We start from the raw sequence: 15,398 nt of genomic DNA, 5'->3' as shown, positions 1-15,398 counted from the left end.
ACTTTGTAAGAACTTTGCACCATCCGGTAAGGAAGATCCTGGGACTGCCTTGAGTGGAGGTGACCTGGGAACATAAGACACTGAGCCTGGCTGTCCTCAAAGCTGGCCACGCCCTTTCTGTTCAGAGGCTGAGCCCAGAGCCTCATTCTGCTGAGAAAGTGGGGAGCTGCAGAGCGTCCCCATAACGAGCTGTGGAGGATGAGAAAGAGCACAGAGGGACCCTCCTCACCCACTGGGTGACTTGGTGTGAGTTAGAGCTCCTGATCAGGGCAGGCCATAGGGAGACGTCACCCACTAGCCACCTACTGCACTGGGAGATGCCCCTTCTAGGAGAGGCCTCCTGCTCAGGCAGCCCCAGGGAGGGAGCAGCTTCCCCAGAGGCATAGCCAAACCTAGGCCTGGGAATTCCTGCTCCTGAGCCTGCCCTCAACACATGGAGGTGCTGGGGCTTCAGGAACAGCACCCCCACTGTATAGGGCCACATGGCCCTGGAATCGCCTCTTACTCAATCTCTGTTTCCTTCCAGATCACAAACACCAGCCCTGTGGAGCCTGTGGTGACCACTGAAGGCTGTGGGGCTGCAGCAGGGGTAAGTGACCCATGCTCAGCAGTCAGCAGGGGTGAAAGGCAGAGTGTGTGGGGGGGGGGACGGTCAGACAAGGGTGACCTGTAGGGAAGATGGAGAGGGAGCGTCAGACTGGGTCCTCCTGGAGGCCGAGGGCTGAGGGGCCAGCCTGCCCTGCTTACTGTGATGGGGGCCTGGATGTGCAGAGGCGAAGCTGTGTCTGAGACCAGGTGCTGGTGACTGCATGGTCACTGCAGCGGACTCTGTGAGGCAGGCACATGGGAGGCCTGTCAGTGTGGGGATGTCCATTACCTGGTAGGACGTGGTCATACAGCTGTGCACACGTGAGAATCCTCTGAGCTCCAAGTGAACATTTATGCTCTTAACATGTGTGAATCATCCCATAAAGCATGTGTTAACAGTGCAAGGACCTTAGGAGGCTCGGTAATGCAGAAGACCACCTAGTCCTTCACCCCAAGCTGTAGCCAGGGAGGCCTGGCTCTCCCTGCCTCGCCCCATCTGTGTTCTCATGTGCCTTACGGCAGCCAGTGCCCAAAGGTGCTGCTCCAGGCCAGGCAGGCTGTGTCCATGCGCCCGTCTGCCAGGAACGTGCTATGAGAACTGGGATGAGGCCCGCCTCTCTCCGTTTAATCTGGGAAGTTAAAGAGGATGAGTGCCGAGAGCATCTGTACCTGGAGCCACCATCATTGGCACCCAGGCTGCCAACGCTGATAGCGACGTCACCCTGGAGCACCCCAGTGTGGCTGCTGCACCCAAATGTGGGAGGGCGGTTCTCCAGGTGCCTCGCCTCACCTCACACATTCTGTGCAGGCTCAGGAATGATGTGGCCCCAGGTGGCTGCCCCAGCCCCACCCCATACGGGTCTGTCCAGGTGGGCTGGCCAATGGCCGGCCCCTCCTGTGACCTAAGCTTTACCAGGCCCACCCATCGTGATCTGGGCTGGCCATGCATTGGGAAACCAGGAAGAAACTGAGGAGGCCTTGGGATGGATGTAGTGTCAGGGGCAGGATGGAGTGCGGAGGCGTGGGGGGACTTCCAAATACATCGCAACAGGCGAGAGGAGAGACCCCAGATTTGTGAAACACAGCAACCTGGCCTCTGCAGAGCAGATATCTGAAGGGACCTCTTAAGACCCTGAAGGGACATCTTATTATTATTTGAGATGAAATTTCACTCTTGTTGCTCAGGTTGGAGTACAATAGCACGATCTTGGCTCACCACAACTTCTACCTCCTAGGTTCAAGTGATTCTCCTACCTCAGCCTCCCAAGTATCTGGGATTATAGACATATGCTACCATGCCTGGCTAATTTTTTTTGTATTTTTAGTAGAAAGGAGGTTTCTCCATGTTGGTCAGGCTGGTCTTGAACTCCTGACCTCAGATGATCTGCCCACCTCAGCCTCCCAAAGTGCTGGGATTACAAGCATGAGCCAACACGCCCAGCCAGGACATCTTATTAACACTGAAATGAGAAATCTGACACGGGGCAGGCATCCTGGGGGAAGTGGTCCCCTGGCTGCCTTGGAGAGAATCTCCTCTCCCTCATCTCTCTGTCTGACCTCACCTGGCTTTCTGGTCATCCTCCCCTGAGATGCCCTGGGCTCCCCTTGCCCTGCCAGGCCCCAGGGCCTTGATACCTGCTATTTTCTCTGTCCAAGTCTATGAAGCCCCGTAGCCTGCCTCAGGGGCCGCTGATAAAAATGTCTCAATGACGGGAATCCGCCCATCAGCAACTTTTTGTATTGCCAAACTGTAAGTGTGAGGCTGGCTGTGCCCCAGACCCACAGAGCTCTTCAGTCCCCTTTCTGGAGCATTTAGGAAAGTTAGGAAAAGCAATGTGTACTCAGCGTATGAGTGCAGCCACAGAAGTATGAGCTGCCCACAGCAGGCACAATCGAAGGGCCCCAGTGCGGACGGCACAGCCCATACCTGTGTGTGAGGCACTGCCTGATCAGCCCTGCATCCCATTGCCAGGGAAGGCGTACCCAACAGTTTCCATGGTGACACCCTGGCACGGAGTGCTGCCTCCCACCCGCACAGCTCACGTAAGGAGTGAACTGGGCTGGCCTCTGCCCGGTGACCCTCCATGTCCAGCCCTGGGCCCTGGGCCAGGCCTATGGAGGCATCCATGATCACAGTCCCGCTGCACATGCATGTTGTCCCAGATATTTCAGGGGCTTAGGTAGGAGGATCGCTTGAGCCTAGGAGGTTGAAGTTGTAGTGAGTTGTGACCCCACCACTGCACTCTAGCAACACAGCAAGATCCCAACTCAAAAACTAATAATAATAAAAAAAGAAAAAGGCGAACTGAACTGGTTGAGGGTGAGGGAGCAAGAAAGGGGTGGCTCAGATTGGGCATAAGCATTGGAGGCTGGGATGGGCTGAACTGTGTCCTCCTCCAAATTCACATGTTGAAAATTTAATACCCAAAATCTCTGAATATGACTGTATTTGGAGACAGGGCGTGTAAAGAGACATTAATTTAAAATGAGGTCTTAGGCTGGGCCGATTCACTCTTACTGGTGTCTTTATAAGAGGAGATGAGGACACGGAGACATACAGGGAAGACCATGTGTGGACACAGGGAGGCAACTGCCATCTCCAAGCCAAGGAGAGGCTTCAGGAAAAACCAACCCTCCCCACACCCTGATCTCAAACTTCAACCTCCAGGTAATATTTTGTCCTGGCAGCCCCAACAAACTGATACCAGTGCCCCTGTGCAAATTCTGTCTGGCACTTCCAGCTGTGTGGCTTGGTCTGTGGTCTCCCTTCAGTGGCCCACCTGCAGGTCCCACCAGCACCTGGCCTGCTTGGCACAGGAGCCCAAGGGCAGGGCTGGCTCCTTTGAGGGTGACAGGGATGTTCACTTGCTGTGCCACAGCCTCCAGCACCTCTGTTGAATGGGCCTTGCTCCAAAGACACAGGTGTGAGGCAGCCTGGGCTCCCTCTGCAGTTTCTCTCATGTTTAAGACCACAGCGGGGTCTCCAAGCACACCAGGTGGGGAATGGGCATCACAGACCTCACAGCAAAAAACTGTTCTCCTGGTGAGCACCCAGAGAGGCTGGAGAGTGGGAGAGTGGATGGAATGGTGGTCCCGATGTGCACCTCAGCCCAGAACTGCCTGCTCTTGGGGACCTCAGAAGGCGGACCCCTGCCACGGCACCCAGGGGTGGCACTGAATGGCAGCTGAGAATAGCACAGGACGTGCCCAGGGATCGGGGGCAGCTGGGGCTGGAGGAGCAATGAACAACCATGCGGGAGGGCAGGTTGCCTTGGGGCTGGGTGCACAGCCAGAGCTTGGCCTCTGAGGACCAAGGGGGATGACGTCCCAGTGAAGGGACAGAGGACAATTCTGGAGCAGCGAGTGTGGCCCATGGCTGAGGCAGCGCTGGGAGTCCCACTGGCTTCCTTTATCTGGCAAATCTTCCCAGCTACAGAGCTGAGCTGAGCACTCGGGGTGAGTCCTGGCTCTGCACCAGCTCCCCTGGAGCTGAGGCCCGCGGCCCATGGAGGTCAACCCTCCAGCTCCCATCATCAAGGTGCGGCTGAATTTGTAGGCATGACCCAGTGGCTGAGGGGCAAGAGGCCCACCTGAGTAGCCAGGGATGGTTTCTTGGCCATGGCCGTGCACACACCCCTGTGTGGACGAAGCTACCATGCAGGTTGACCCAAAGAAGGGAGCTCAGGTTTTTGTTGTGGATGTCGTGATATCAGAAAAGCTGGGCCCAAGTCTCTCCAGGAAGATGGAGAACTGTGGCTTTCTCAGTTTCTGACCAAGGAACTTAATCCTCCTAAGTGCCCAAAACACACCAGCGTTGACCCAGAGAGTGGTCTCCACCAAGGGCCAATGGAGCTGTCCCCTCCAGGAACTGGGGGCAAAGCTGAGTCACACAGAATTAGAGTCCAGTCAGTGGTTCTGATGAAACCAAGTCAGTTTCATCAGATGCTAGAAATGACCCAGCAGGAGGCGCTGGCTGTGGGGTGCAGGCACTACCTGGGGCTGTTCCAACAGGAGGACAGTGGCTGGGCTGATGCCTCTGCTCCTTGCTGACCGCCCTGCCCTGGAGCCCTGAGGGTGGACACAGGGCAGGGCCTCATCCCAGGAGGGGCAGCTCCAACATTGTGGGGAGGGGCAGTGCCTAAGAGGCCCTGGCACTGCCCCGTCAAGGGTGCCCTTAGATGCCTCGCTGGTACCATGGAGGGGTCCATGTGTCACCCGTGGTGGGTCTGAGGCCCTAAGAGACCTTTTGGACTCTGACATTTCGTGTTTCTGTTAAGAACAACTCAATGCTTGAATTCTGCAAGGCCCCTTGCAAAACTTCCTGGCTTGGGTGTAGCTTCTCTTTGTAAAGGGGCTTACAGGAAATAGACTGAAGAAACTGGGGCTCAGGAAGTAAGTTTAAGTTTGATATACTGTAGCCAAATGCTGGGATGACAGGGGTGAGCTACCGTGCCTGGGCACTGGAGAGGTTGAGATAAACATTTCTAGCAGCACCTCCAGCTCTGACACCCTGGGGAACTCATACTTACCTTTGCCTTTTTCTAAAGTCTTCTTCTTTTTTTTGAGACGGAGTTTCGCTCTTTTTACCCAGGCTGGAGTGCAATGGCGCCATCTCGGCTCACCGCAACCTCCGCCTCCTGGGTTCAGGCAATTCTTCTGCCTCAGCCTCCTGAGTAGCTGGGATTATAGGCATGCGCCACCGTGCCCAGCTAATTTTTTGTATTTTTAGTAGAGACGGGGTTTCACCATGGTCTCGATCTCTTGACCTCGTGATCCACCTGCCTCGGCCTCCCAAAGTGCTGGGATTACAGGCTTGAGCCACCGCACCCAGCCCTCTAAAGTCTTCTTAATGGGATTTTCTGTGTCCATGACAAAGTGTCTCAAGGGAGGCGCTTCCTCCCCAGAGAGGAAATGCTGGATGCCAGCCAAGCTTCAAAAGCCCAAGAAGTCATTTCATCAAATGATGGGGCCTTTCCAGGGGTTATAGGCCATTGTAACATGAAAGGGTAATTAGCAGCTTGCCAAATGCAGTCAGGGTTTTCGGTCCGTGATGAGGCTTAGGGCCCAGGAAGGAGTCACTCATCCCTTTTTATAGGTAAGGAAACTGCGGCTCAGGGAGGAGAGGTGATGACCATCCAGGGTCTCATGACTGACAGCAGGCAGGAGCCTGGGGTTTGTCCACCTTGCACTGTTCATAATCAGACAGGGAAGCCAAGGCTGGGCTGGGCAGCCCCAGGCTATACCTGCTCCTACCTCCACACCCCCCTCCTCTGTACGTAGTTCAGGCAGCAACAGGAGACGCAGGGGAGTACAACCCTTGCTCCTGGTCTCTGCTCTTCATGGCTTCCTCACATGTCCTCCCGGATTTACTTATTTATTGTTTTTTGAGGTAGAGCCTTGCTCTGTCACCCAGGCTGGAGTGCAGTGGCGTGATCTCAACTCACTGCATCACTGCAACCTCTGCCTCCTGGATTGAAGCGATTCTTCTGCCTCAGCCTCATGAGGAGCTGGAATTACAGGCACCTGCCACCACACCTGGCTATTTTTTGTGTATATATATATATATATATATATATATTTTTTTTTTTTTTTTTTAGTAGAGATGGGGTTTCACCATGTTGGCCAGGCTGGTCTACTCCTGACCTCAAGTGATCCACCTGCCTCAGCCTCCCGGAGTGCCAGGATTGCAGGCATAAGCCACTGCACCTGGCCTCCCCCAACATGTTGCCATGCTGTCTGCACATGCAGGCATGTGGGTGCACACCTGTATTCATCCATGTGATGTGCCGAGAGGGTATGCGCCCCCAGTGCCCAGCACAGAGCAGGTGTGTGGCCACATGGTCCGGGTCGTAGGCAGGGATGCCCCCTCCCCAGGGCTGAAGGCCGTGGCTATGCTGCCTCCTGCCCGTCCTAGTAAGCACTGTGTTCCTCCAGCTGTCGCTCCTTTCAGTAGTTTTTCAGATGCACCAGAAACAGTTATTGGTCAAGTTGTTCCAGACATGAAGATCTTGATCGACTTACAATCTTTACTTGGTGCAGTGGGCATGGGCAGCCGCTGGGGGCTGAGGTGGGGAAGAGACGCGGTGGACTTGGCTCTTCACTTCATCCCCTTCTGCATGTTTCACTTTTTGCCTAGAGCCTGTGTTGCTTTTACAGCCACAAGAGCCCCTCCATCACCATATGGGGCAGGGTGCCCACATGACTCGGAAGCTGATGGCACCTATTTGCCTCCTTGTAGCTCGAGCCCAGAAAACTATCCTGTAAGACCAGACGTGACAAGGAGAAGCAGGGCTGTAAGAGCTGCGGTGAGACCTTCAACTCCATCACCAAGAGGAAGCATCACTGCAAGCTGTGTGGGGCGGTGAGTACTGGGAGAGAGGAACAGGGACAGGGGGCCACCCTGCTCTGACAGAGCAGCTGAGTCCTCACCAGCAGCACACCAGCCCTGCAGAAGGGCTTCCAGATCCTGGCTTATGGACACAGATGCCCTTGAGTGAAAAAATTGTCCTGTCCAAAGTAGAATCTAATCACTTTTCTCTGGTCAGCTCTGGTGCTTAACAAATACTCACTGTCATTGAAAAAGTGCTAGATTTGGAACCACAGAACCCCTAGCTGGGTGACCTTGAGAACAAGGAGATGATACTCCTCATTCCTTGCAAGGAGTATTGGAGGCGGGTGAAGTGTGGCTGTGCTGGGAGCTTCTACTGCTGGCCTTTGCCCCAGCACTCCAGTGGTGCTGAAGGCCTGCTGAAGGCAGTGCCTCCGACTTGTGCCCCAAGTGCATACATCTCTATTCCCCTCACTCCAAAGCCCTTCCTCCTGAGAATGGAGAAAATTCAATGCTTAATATTGAATGTAAAAGTATCCCTGAGGAAGGAACTGATAATTTAAGTATCTTTACGTTGAGATTAAAGTTGAATCTGTGTTAGCAAATGGATCTCAGCACAGAATGCTTTGGAGGTATTTTTCCAAAGGGTGCCAGCAACTTGTGCCTGGAGTGGTTAGTGTTACTTGTCACACCTTTGTGACATGGCAGGGAGCAGCAAGGGGAGAGGAATAAGTGGATGAGTCTTGGAAGGATGGATGATGGATGGATGGATGGGTGGGTAGAAGGATAGATGAGTGGAGAGGTGGGTGATTGGACAGGTAGACGGATGCACGGATGGATGGATGGATGGGGAGACGGATGGATGGATGGATAGGGAGATGGATGGATGGATAGGGAGATGGATGGATGGATAGGGAGATGGATAGATGGATGGATGGGGAGTGGATGAATGGATGAGGAGATGAATGGATGGATGGATGGGGAGTGGATGAATGGATGAGGAGATGGATGGATGGATGGGGAGATGGATGGATGAATGGGGAGATGGATGGATGGATGGATGGGTGGGGAGTGGATGAATGGATGAGGAGATGGATGGATGGATGGGGAGATGGATGGATGAATGGGGAGATGGATGGATGGATGGATGAGGAGATGGATAGATGTATGGATGGTGGGGGGTGGATGAATGGATGAGATGGATGGATGGACAGATGGATGGATGGATGGGGAGATGGATGGATGGATGGGGAAATGGATGGATGGATGGATGGGGAGATGGATGGATGAGGAGATGGATGGATGGATGGATGAGGAGATGGATGGATGGGGAGATGGATAGATGGTGGATGGGTGGATGGGTGGGGAATGGATGAGGAGATAGATGGATGGATGGATGAGTGAATGGATGAGGAGATGGATAGTTGGATGAGGAGATGGATGGTTGGATGGGGAGATGGATGGATGAATGGATGAGGAAATGGATGGATGGATGAGGAGATGGATGGATGGATGGATGGAGGGGAGTGGATGAATGGATGAGGATATGGATGGATGGTCAAATGGATGGATGGATGGGAGATGAATGGATGGATGAATGGATGGATGAGGATATGGATGGATGGATGGTGGGGAGTGGATGAATGGATAAGGAGATGGATGGATGGATGGATGGTTGAAATGGATGGAGGGATGAATGGGGAGATGGATGGATGGATGGATGGGGAGATGGATGGATGGTGGGGAGTGGATGAATGGATGAGGAGATGGATGGATGAGGAGATGGATGGACAGATGGATGGATGGATGAAGAGATGGATGGATGGGGAGATGGATGGATGGATGGTGGGTAGTGGATGAATGGATGAGGAGGTGGATGGATGGATGGATGGATGGTGGGTAGTAGATGAATGGATGAGGAGATGGATGGATGGATGAGGAGATGGATGGATGATGAGATGGATGGATAAGTGGGTAGTTAAATGGCATATGGAAGTATGATTGGAAGTGGATATATAGGAAGTATAGAGGGATGACTGCAGAGTAGATGGATGGATGAATAGATGAATAGTTTGATGGCATACAGAAGTATGGATGGATGAGTGGATGAAGGATAAATAGTAGAGGATGGATAGATGAATGGGTGGATGGATGGATAAATAGATAACTGGATAATGAATGGGTGGATGGATGGATGGGTAGGTGGATGGATGAATGGATGATGGATGGATGAATGGATGGGCAGGCAAGTGGAAAATGTGATCTGTACCTGTTAAAGAATTCTCGGCCAGGTGCAGTGGCTCACGCCTGTAACCCCAGCACTTTGGGTGGCTGAGGCAGGTGGATCATGAGGTCAGGAATTCAAGACCAACCTGGTCAACATGGTGAAACTCCATCTCTACTAAAAATACAAAAAATTAGCTGGGTGTGGTGGTGCATGCCTGTGATCCCAGCTACTCTGGAGGCTGAGGCAGGAGAATTGCTTGAACACAGCAGGTGGAGATTTCAGTGAGCCAAGATTGTGCCATTGCACTTCAGCCTGGTGACAGATCAAGACTCTGTGCCCCCCCACCCAAAAAAAAAAAAGAATTCTCATTTTGGGGCCCATACTGTGCTTTAGAATTGAGGGATTTAACTCAGACCTGATGGGAATCTGTTGCTTTAAGAGCCATCCTCAGAATACATGTCCAGGCCCCTGCTCCAGGCTCCAGGCTTCATTACTACTCAGGATCAGAAGCTGTGGCTTCTGTTAACCTTCCTTGGGGTGAATGTCCTCATGTCCAACCTGGACTTCCCCACACAGCAGAGGTGGTGTGGCACCCTCAGTGACGTCACTGCATCTCTCTGTCAGCCTGCTGGTGCTTAGCTTGGTTTTCATTGCCTTGGTTTGCCCAGTATTCCTGCTTCCTCACAGAAGTGATAGAGAAAAGAAAAATTCCAAAAATAAAATTCCCATAAAAGTAGGACTCCAGAAGAGGGTGCCTTCCGTCTACTTAAAGAGAGCACTCTCCCCTTTGCTGTGGCTCCTGAGGCCTTCAATATGAGCTTCAGTGTTTGAGCACCATGGTCCCTTAGCAGCCAGTGCCCGCAGGGTTATGTTCAAGCTAGAATGTCCCAAGGTTTGAACAAAGACCTCCAAGTCCTCTGCAACCTTCAGTATGTGAGGCAGGAGGGAACAGAGGAAGCAGATGCACAAGTGGGTGTGGGTGGCCCTGAGAGAGCAGGAGCCTCTGTGTGCCAGGAGAAGGGTCCAGAAGAGGGATGGAGACCGAAGCAGAGAGAGGAACACCAATGGGATGCAATTGGAGGGGCCAGAGGAAGGGGCCATGGGGGTCTGCTGGGAGTGTCCAAGGTAGGAAGTGCTCTGGAAAAGTCACGGAGGAGCACTTCTTCACTAAATTCCCATGCTCCCTGTGCATCTCAATCACATTCCACTGTACAGATAGACCATGACGACTTCCTCATCCATTCATCTGCAGATGGACACGGGTTGCCTCCAGCTTTGGGCTGTTGTGAATAATGCTGCTATGGACATGAATGTACAAACCCCCTTCAGAGTCTCCTTTCAGTTGTTTTGGGTACATACCCAGAGTGGAACTGTTGCATCATATGGTAACGCTGTGTTTAAACATTTTGAGGAACTGCCATACTGCTTCCAGCAGAGGCTGCACCAGCTGCTTCCCACCAACAGTGCAAGGATTCCAGCTTCTCCACATCTGTGCCAACACTGCTTTCTTCTCGTTGTTGTTTGTTTGGAAAATAGCCATGCTCAGGGGTGACAGGTGGTTTCTGGTTAAGATTTGCATTTCCCTGATGACCTGTGATGGGGCGTCTTCCCGTGTGCTTGGTGGCTCTTCCCATTCTTTCTCTCGTGCACACAGACTCCTGGCCTCTGGACCCTCTAGGCCAGGAGGGCGAGTACCAGATGCCCAGCAGGGCCAGCCTTACTCTCTGCCCTCAGACAGGGAGAAGCCCATTCCCCTCCAGGCACTGTGTTAAGTCTTCTCCTACCACCCACACCACCTCTCCTCTGGCCTTTTCCTGGATAGTCCTCTGTCCAGGGCGCTGGGGTCACAGGTGCTGTCTGTCTGGCAGGTCATCTGTGGGAAATGCTCTGAGTTCAAGGCTGAGAACAGCCGGCAGAGCCGTGTCTGCAGAGACTGTTTCCTGACGCAGCCAGTGGCACCTGAGAGCCCCAGCCCCGAGGCTCTGGCTGAGCCCAAGCAGAGCACAGAGGTGAGTGCTCCCAGCTCCTGCTTCCCTCCTGGCGGTGCAGCAGAGCCTCCAGACACCTGCTTCTATGCCCCAGCAGCTCCAGCTACCTCTGCTTCCAGAGTGTCCCTGGGACCAGGACAGATGTGGGTGTGTCTCAGTGGGCCCCCCAGGCTGGGAACAGTGCAGAGTGGCCACAGGTGAACTCCAAAGATACCGTGTGTGCCCACTGGCTTCCCAGGACCAGCCATTTGCACCCAGGAGTTAGATGGGAACAAGTGTCATTCCTGGTCACCTGGTTGGAGGGCATGGATTAGAGCTGTCCTCAAGTCCAGGCTTTGAGGCCCACCTGAGGGGAAACTCTGCCCTTGTCTCGACCTAACTCACCTCCAGCTTCAAAGGGTGAGCAGGGCCCTGGAGGCACGAGCCCCTCCTCTTCCTCCCTCCTTTTCTCCCTCCTCCTCCTCCCTCCTCCTCCCCTTCTCCTCCTCCTCCTCCCTCCTCTTCCCTTCTCCTCCTCCTCCCTCTTCCCCCTCTTGCTCCTCCTTCCCCTCCCCATTTTTTCCTCATCCCCTTCTTTCTCCTCCTTCCCCTCCCTCCTCCTCCCCATGGTCTTCTTGCCCACACTCCTCCCACTTCTCTTCTTTTCCTCCTCCACTCCTCTTTCTGAGGGTTGCTGCTGCCTTTTCTGCCTTCCTTCCTTCCTCAAGAACACAGTCTATTTTGGCGGGTTGCAGGAAAACTGAAAAAGAAAATGGGAGTTTCCAGAAAAGCGCCTCACCCTTTCTCTCCACTCTGCGGGTTCACAGCACCAGTGTCTACCATTGATTTCCTGAGTCAGTGTGTTTTCAGGGTCCCAGCTGCTCTGACTTACAGCTGTGGTTGGAGCCCTGACCTGGGTCCTTGGTCTAAGAAATCAAGGATGTAAGTCAATTACAATTGACCGCTGAATGATCTCGATGATGGAAGGACCTTGCACTGCCACGGGGCTCCCTCATGCCCGAAATGTAAATACCGATGTGTGTTCTGAGAGCCCCAGGTCCTTGCTGCACGTGCCTCCAGAGCCGGGCAAGGTGGACTCTGGCCTCGAAGGGGCCCAGGTCTGAGGGGTCCAGCTCCGGCAGGGGGTGTCAAAGCCACGTCCAAATGGTTCAGGAGCCTCAGCTGTGCAATAGCTTCAACAGCAGCACAAGAGAGGAAGGGCCTGCGTGTGTGGTGTGTGGGGTGTGTGTGTGGTGTGTGTGTGTGAGGGTATGTGGTGTGTGTATGGGGTGTGTGTGTGTGTGTGTGGTGTGTGTGTGTGGGGGGTGTATGTGTGTGTGCGGTGTGTGTGTATGTGGTGTGTGTATGGTGTGTGTGGTGTGTGTATGTGGGAGGTGTATGTGTGTGTGTGGTATGTGTGGGGGTGTGTGTGTGTGTATGGTGTGCATGGACGTGCACGTATATGGTGTGTGTAGACCGAAATGCTTCAAGTCCCTGTCGCATGACCCACCCTCAGGTCCTTGCTGTTGGGTTTTCCCGTGGTTTTGATGGTGTCCTGACCCAGCATGTGAACACCCTCCCGTAGAGGGCCCAGCCTGCAAACCCCACCTGATACCATACACACCTACGTCCCCCGGGCTTTGTGACCCTTGGAAGCCGGGCAAGCCTGGTCCCAGTCCCTGTGCAGGTCTCAGCCGTTTCTCCACAGCCAGCTCCTCCCAAGCAGTGGTCCTGGCCCTGCCCCAGCCTCCTCAGAGCAGGGCGTGACCACTACAGGCCAGACTCTGTCTAACCTGTGTGTCTGTGCCCCTAACCTGTGTCCCCAGAAGATGCCCACTGCAGACCCCCAGCCCAGCCTGCTCTGCGGCCCCCTGCAGCTGTCAGAGAGTGGTGAAGCCTGGAGTGAGGTGTGGGCCGCCATCCCCACATCCAGTCCCCAGGTGCTGCACCTGCAGGGAGACAGCCAGGTATGTTTCCCCACCCCCTAGGCCCTCAGGCCTGCTGCCCAGAGCCTCAGGCCTGAGGTACCCCAGCTAGCAGGCCTGCACCACCAGCTGGAGCCTACCTGCTTGAGCAGTGTTACCTTGGGCCTCAGTTTCCCCAGCAGCCCAGGGGCCCCTCTGCTTTCCAATCACAGGAGACAGAACCTACTGACACTTGGGTGGACCCCAGAGCCAGCCAGGGTGCAAGGAGGGGCAGGCCAAGGGGGCACAGAGGGTGGCCAAGAGCCACAGAACCTGTCAGGTGAGACTCAGGAACCCACACAGCCCTGGCCTGGCCCCTTGGAGCCCCAGTTGCTGCTCTGTCGCAGGAGCTGGCCTGTCCTGCTTCACCTCCCCAGGGGCCAGACAGCCCAAGGAGCTCTGGGGGTCTGGTGAGGCAGGCAAGGCACCCCCCTCCCCATATCCTCCCTCAGAGAGAACCAGTGGGCCCCCCACCAACCATTCTCCTATTAACAAAGGGCAGTGCAGGCACAGCCACCAGGCCCCTAAGGCTCAGCACCTGCCTTGCACTGCAAAGGTCTGGGAGTGGCTTCCTGGGAGGGGCCTGAGTCACTGGGATGAGCCCGAGGCCCCCGCTGACTGACTGCTTCTCTGCTGCAGGACGGCCAGCTGCCCCTCACCATCCCTCTCCCTGGCTGCAAACTGAGTGTTCCGGACCCTGAGAAGTGGCTGGACTCGGGCCATGTGTGGAAGCTGCAGCGAGGCAAGCAATCTTGGTACCTGAGTGCCCCCTCTGCAGAGCTGCAGCAGCGGTGGCTGGAGACGCTGAGCACTGCTGCCCATGGGGACGTGGCCCAGGACAGCCCGGGGGCCCTGCAGCTTCAGGTCCCTATGGGCACAGCTGCTCCGTGAGCTGAGCTTCCCACTGCCCTGCGCACCACCACATTGGGCCTGTGCTGTCCTGGGAGGTGGCATCGGAGGTCACATGAAGAGCACCCTGAACTGCTGAGGGTGGGCCAACAGCCCAGAGCTCAGGACACTTGGCTTTGGAGGGAAGGAAACTGAGGACCAGAGAGGGACAGCCACTGGCCAAGGGTCACCCAGCAAGTCTTGGCTAAGAGCCTGGCCTCCAGCCCTAGCAGTGTGGCCTCGAGCAGGGACTGACAGCCAAATAATGGGCCGTGTGGTGATGCTGGCCCTGAAGGCAGAAGGCGGCAGCATGGGCACTGCCAGGGACCACCACATACTGCCATTGTGCAGTGGGGTCCACCCCTGGCTCTGCCCAGCCTGTCTACACCGTGTGAGCTGAATCGTGACTCGCTTCCCACCTCCCTTCTCTGCCCTCTCCTGAGGTTCTGCCTGCAGCCCCCGGGAGGTGGACCTGCCCTGTCCTAGCTGGACTCATGGTTCCTGAATAATCAAGCTCAGAAACTCTGCTGGGACTTGCCCCAGCCACTGGGTGGCAGGTGCATGAGATTTATGGCTGTTCCTGATGCTGGTGGCACATCTGCATAAATAAACGCTGGCCGCCAGCAGTGGGCACAACCTCGGTGTTCTCTCCCCAGCCTCTCAGCGGGATCCCCCTGCAAGGTGGGCTGGCTGATAAAGGGTTGGGGACAAGGGTGATGGAATCACACTGGGCACACACCTCGCCTGGAGAGCAGTTCTGCTTCTGTTGTCCTGCCTGGAGACGGGCAGGTGGCAGGTGAAGACGGCCAGGTGCAGAGATGGGGAGGGTGGGTGCAGGGCATTCAGCATGGTGCCAGTGGGGGCCTTGCACAGGCCACTGGGGCGGGGGTGCTGTTTGCACTGGGAGAGAATGGGGGAATTTAGGGACCAGTGATGGGGGTGCTCATTGCACGACCCCCAACCCTCTAATATCCATGTGGAGACACCTGGGAAGACGTGGGGCACCTACCTGGGGGGGGTGAGAGGGCAGGAGTGGAAGCCAGAATAGGAGACTTGTCACAGGTTGGGGGGCACACTGGTAGGGGGGACACAGGTGATGGGAGAGACAGCTGAGATGGGGGCGCAGATAAGGGGGGACACCTGAGATGGGGGCATGGGTGAGTGAGGGACAGCTGAGATGGGGGCACAGGTGAGGGCGACATGAGATGGGGGCACAGGTGGGTGGGGGACAGCTGAGATGGGGCACAGGTGAGTGGGGGACAGCTGAGATGGGGGCATAGTTAAGGAGGGAAGCTGAGATGGGGCACAGGTGAGTGGGGGGGCAGCTGAGATGGGGCACAGGTGAGTGGGGGACAGCTGAGATGGGGGCACAGGTGAGTGGGGGACAGCTGAGATGGGGGCAAAGGTGAGGAGGCACAGCCGAGACAGGGCACGGG

The 15,398-nt window shown here is 55.3% G+C and overlaps 1 protein-coding gene across 8 annotated transcripts in view; it reads left to right on the top strand.

The window, feature by feature from the left end:
- Positions 1 to 14,598, top strand: part of FGD3 (FYVE, RhoGEF and PH domain containing 3) — a 79,870-nt gene extending 65,272 nt beyond the window's left edge. For 5 of the 8 annotated variants that reach the window (XM_035301160.3, XM_078348494.1, XM_008993041.5 and 2 more), the window contains 5 exons: positions 527 to 589; positions 6,827 to 6,949; positions 11,012 to 11,152; positions 12,937 to 13,077; positions 13,714 to 14,598. In XM_035301160.3, coding sequence (XP_035157051.1) covers positions 527 to 589; positions 6,827 to 6,949; positions 11,012 to 11,152; positions 12,937 to 13,077; positions 13,714 to 13,965 — 720 coding nt within the window. In that variant the 3' untranslated portion in view covers positions 13,966 to 14,598. The remainder of the gene's footprint in view (positions 1 to 526; positions 590 to 6,826; positions 6,950 to 11,011; positions 11,153 to 12,936; positions 13,078 to 13,713) is intronic. The other 3 variants (XM_035301163.3, XM_078348512.1, XM_035301192.3) reach the window with 2 other exon arrangements.
- The last annotated feature ends 800 nt before the right edge of the window (positions 14,599 to 15,398 follow it).

Source organism: Callithrix jacchus, chromosome 1, assembly GCF_049354715.1.
Source record: "Callithrix jacchus isolate 240 chromosome 1, calJac240_pri, whole genome shotgun sequence".
Classification (NCBI taxonomy): Eukaryota; Metazoa; Chordata; class Mammalia; order Primates; family Cebidae; genus Callithrix; species Callithrix jacchus.
This window is presented reverse-complemented; position numbering and strand designations above follow the sequence as displayed.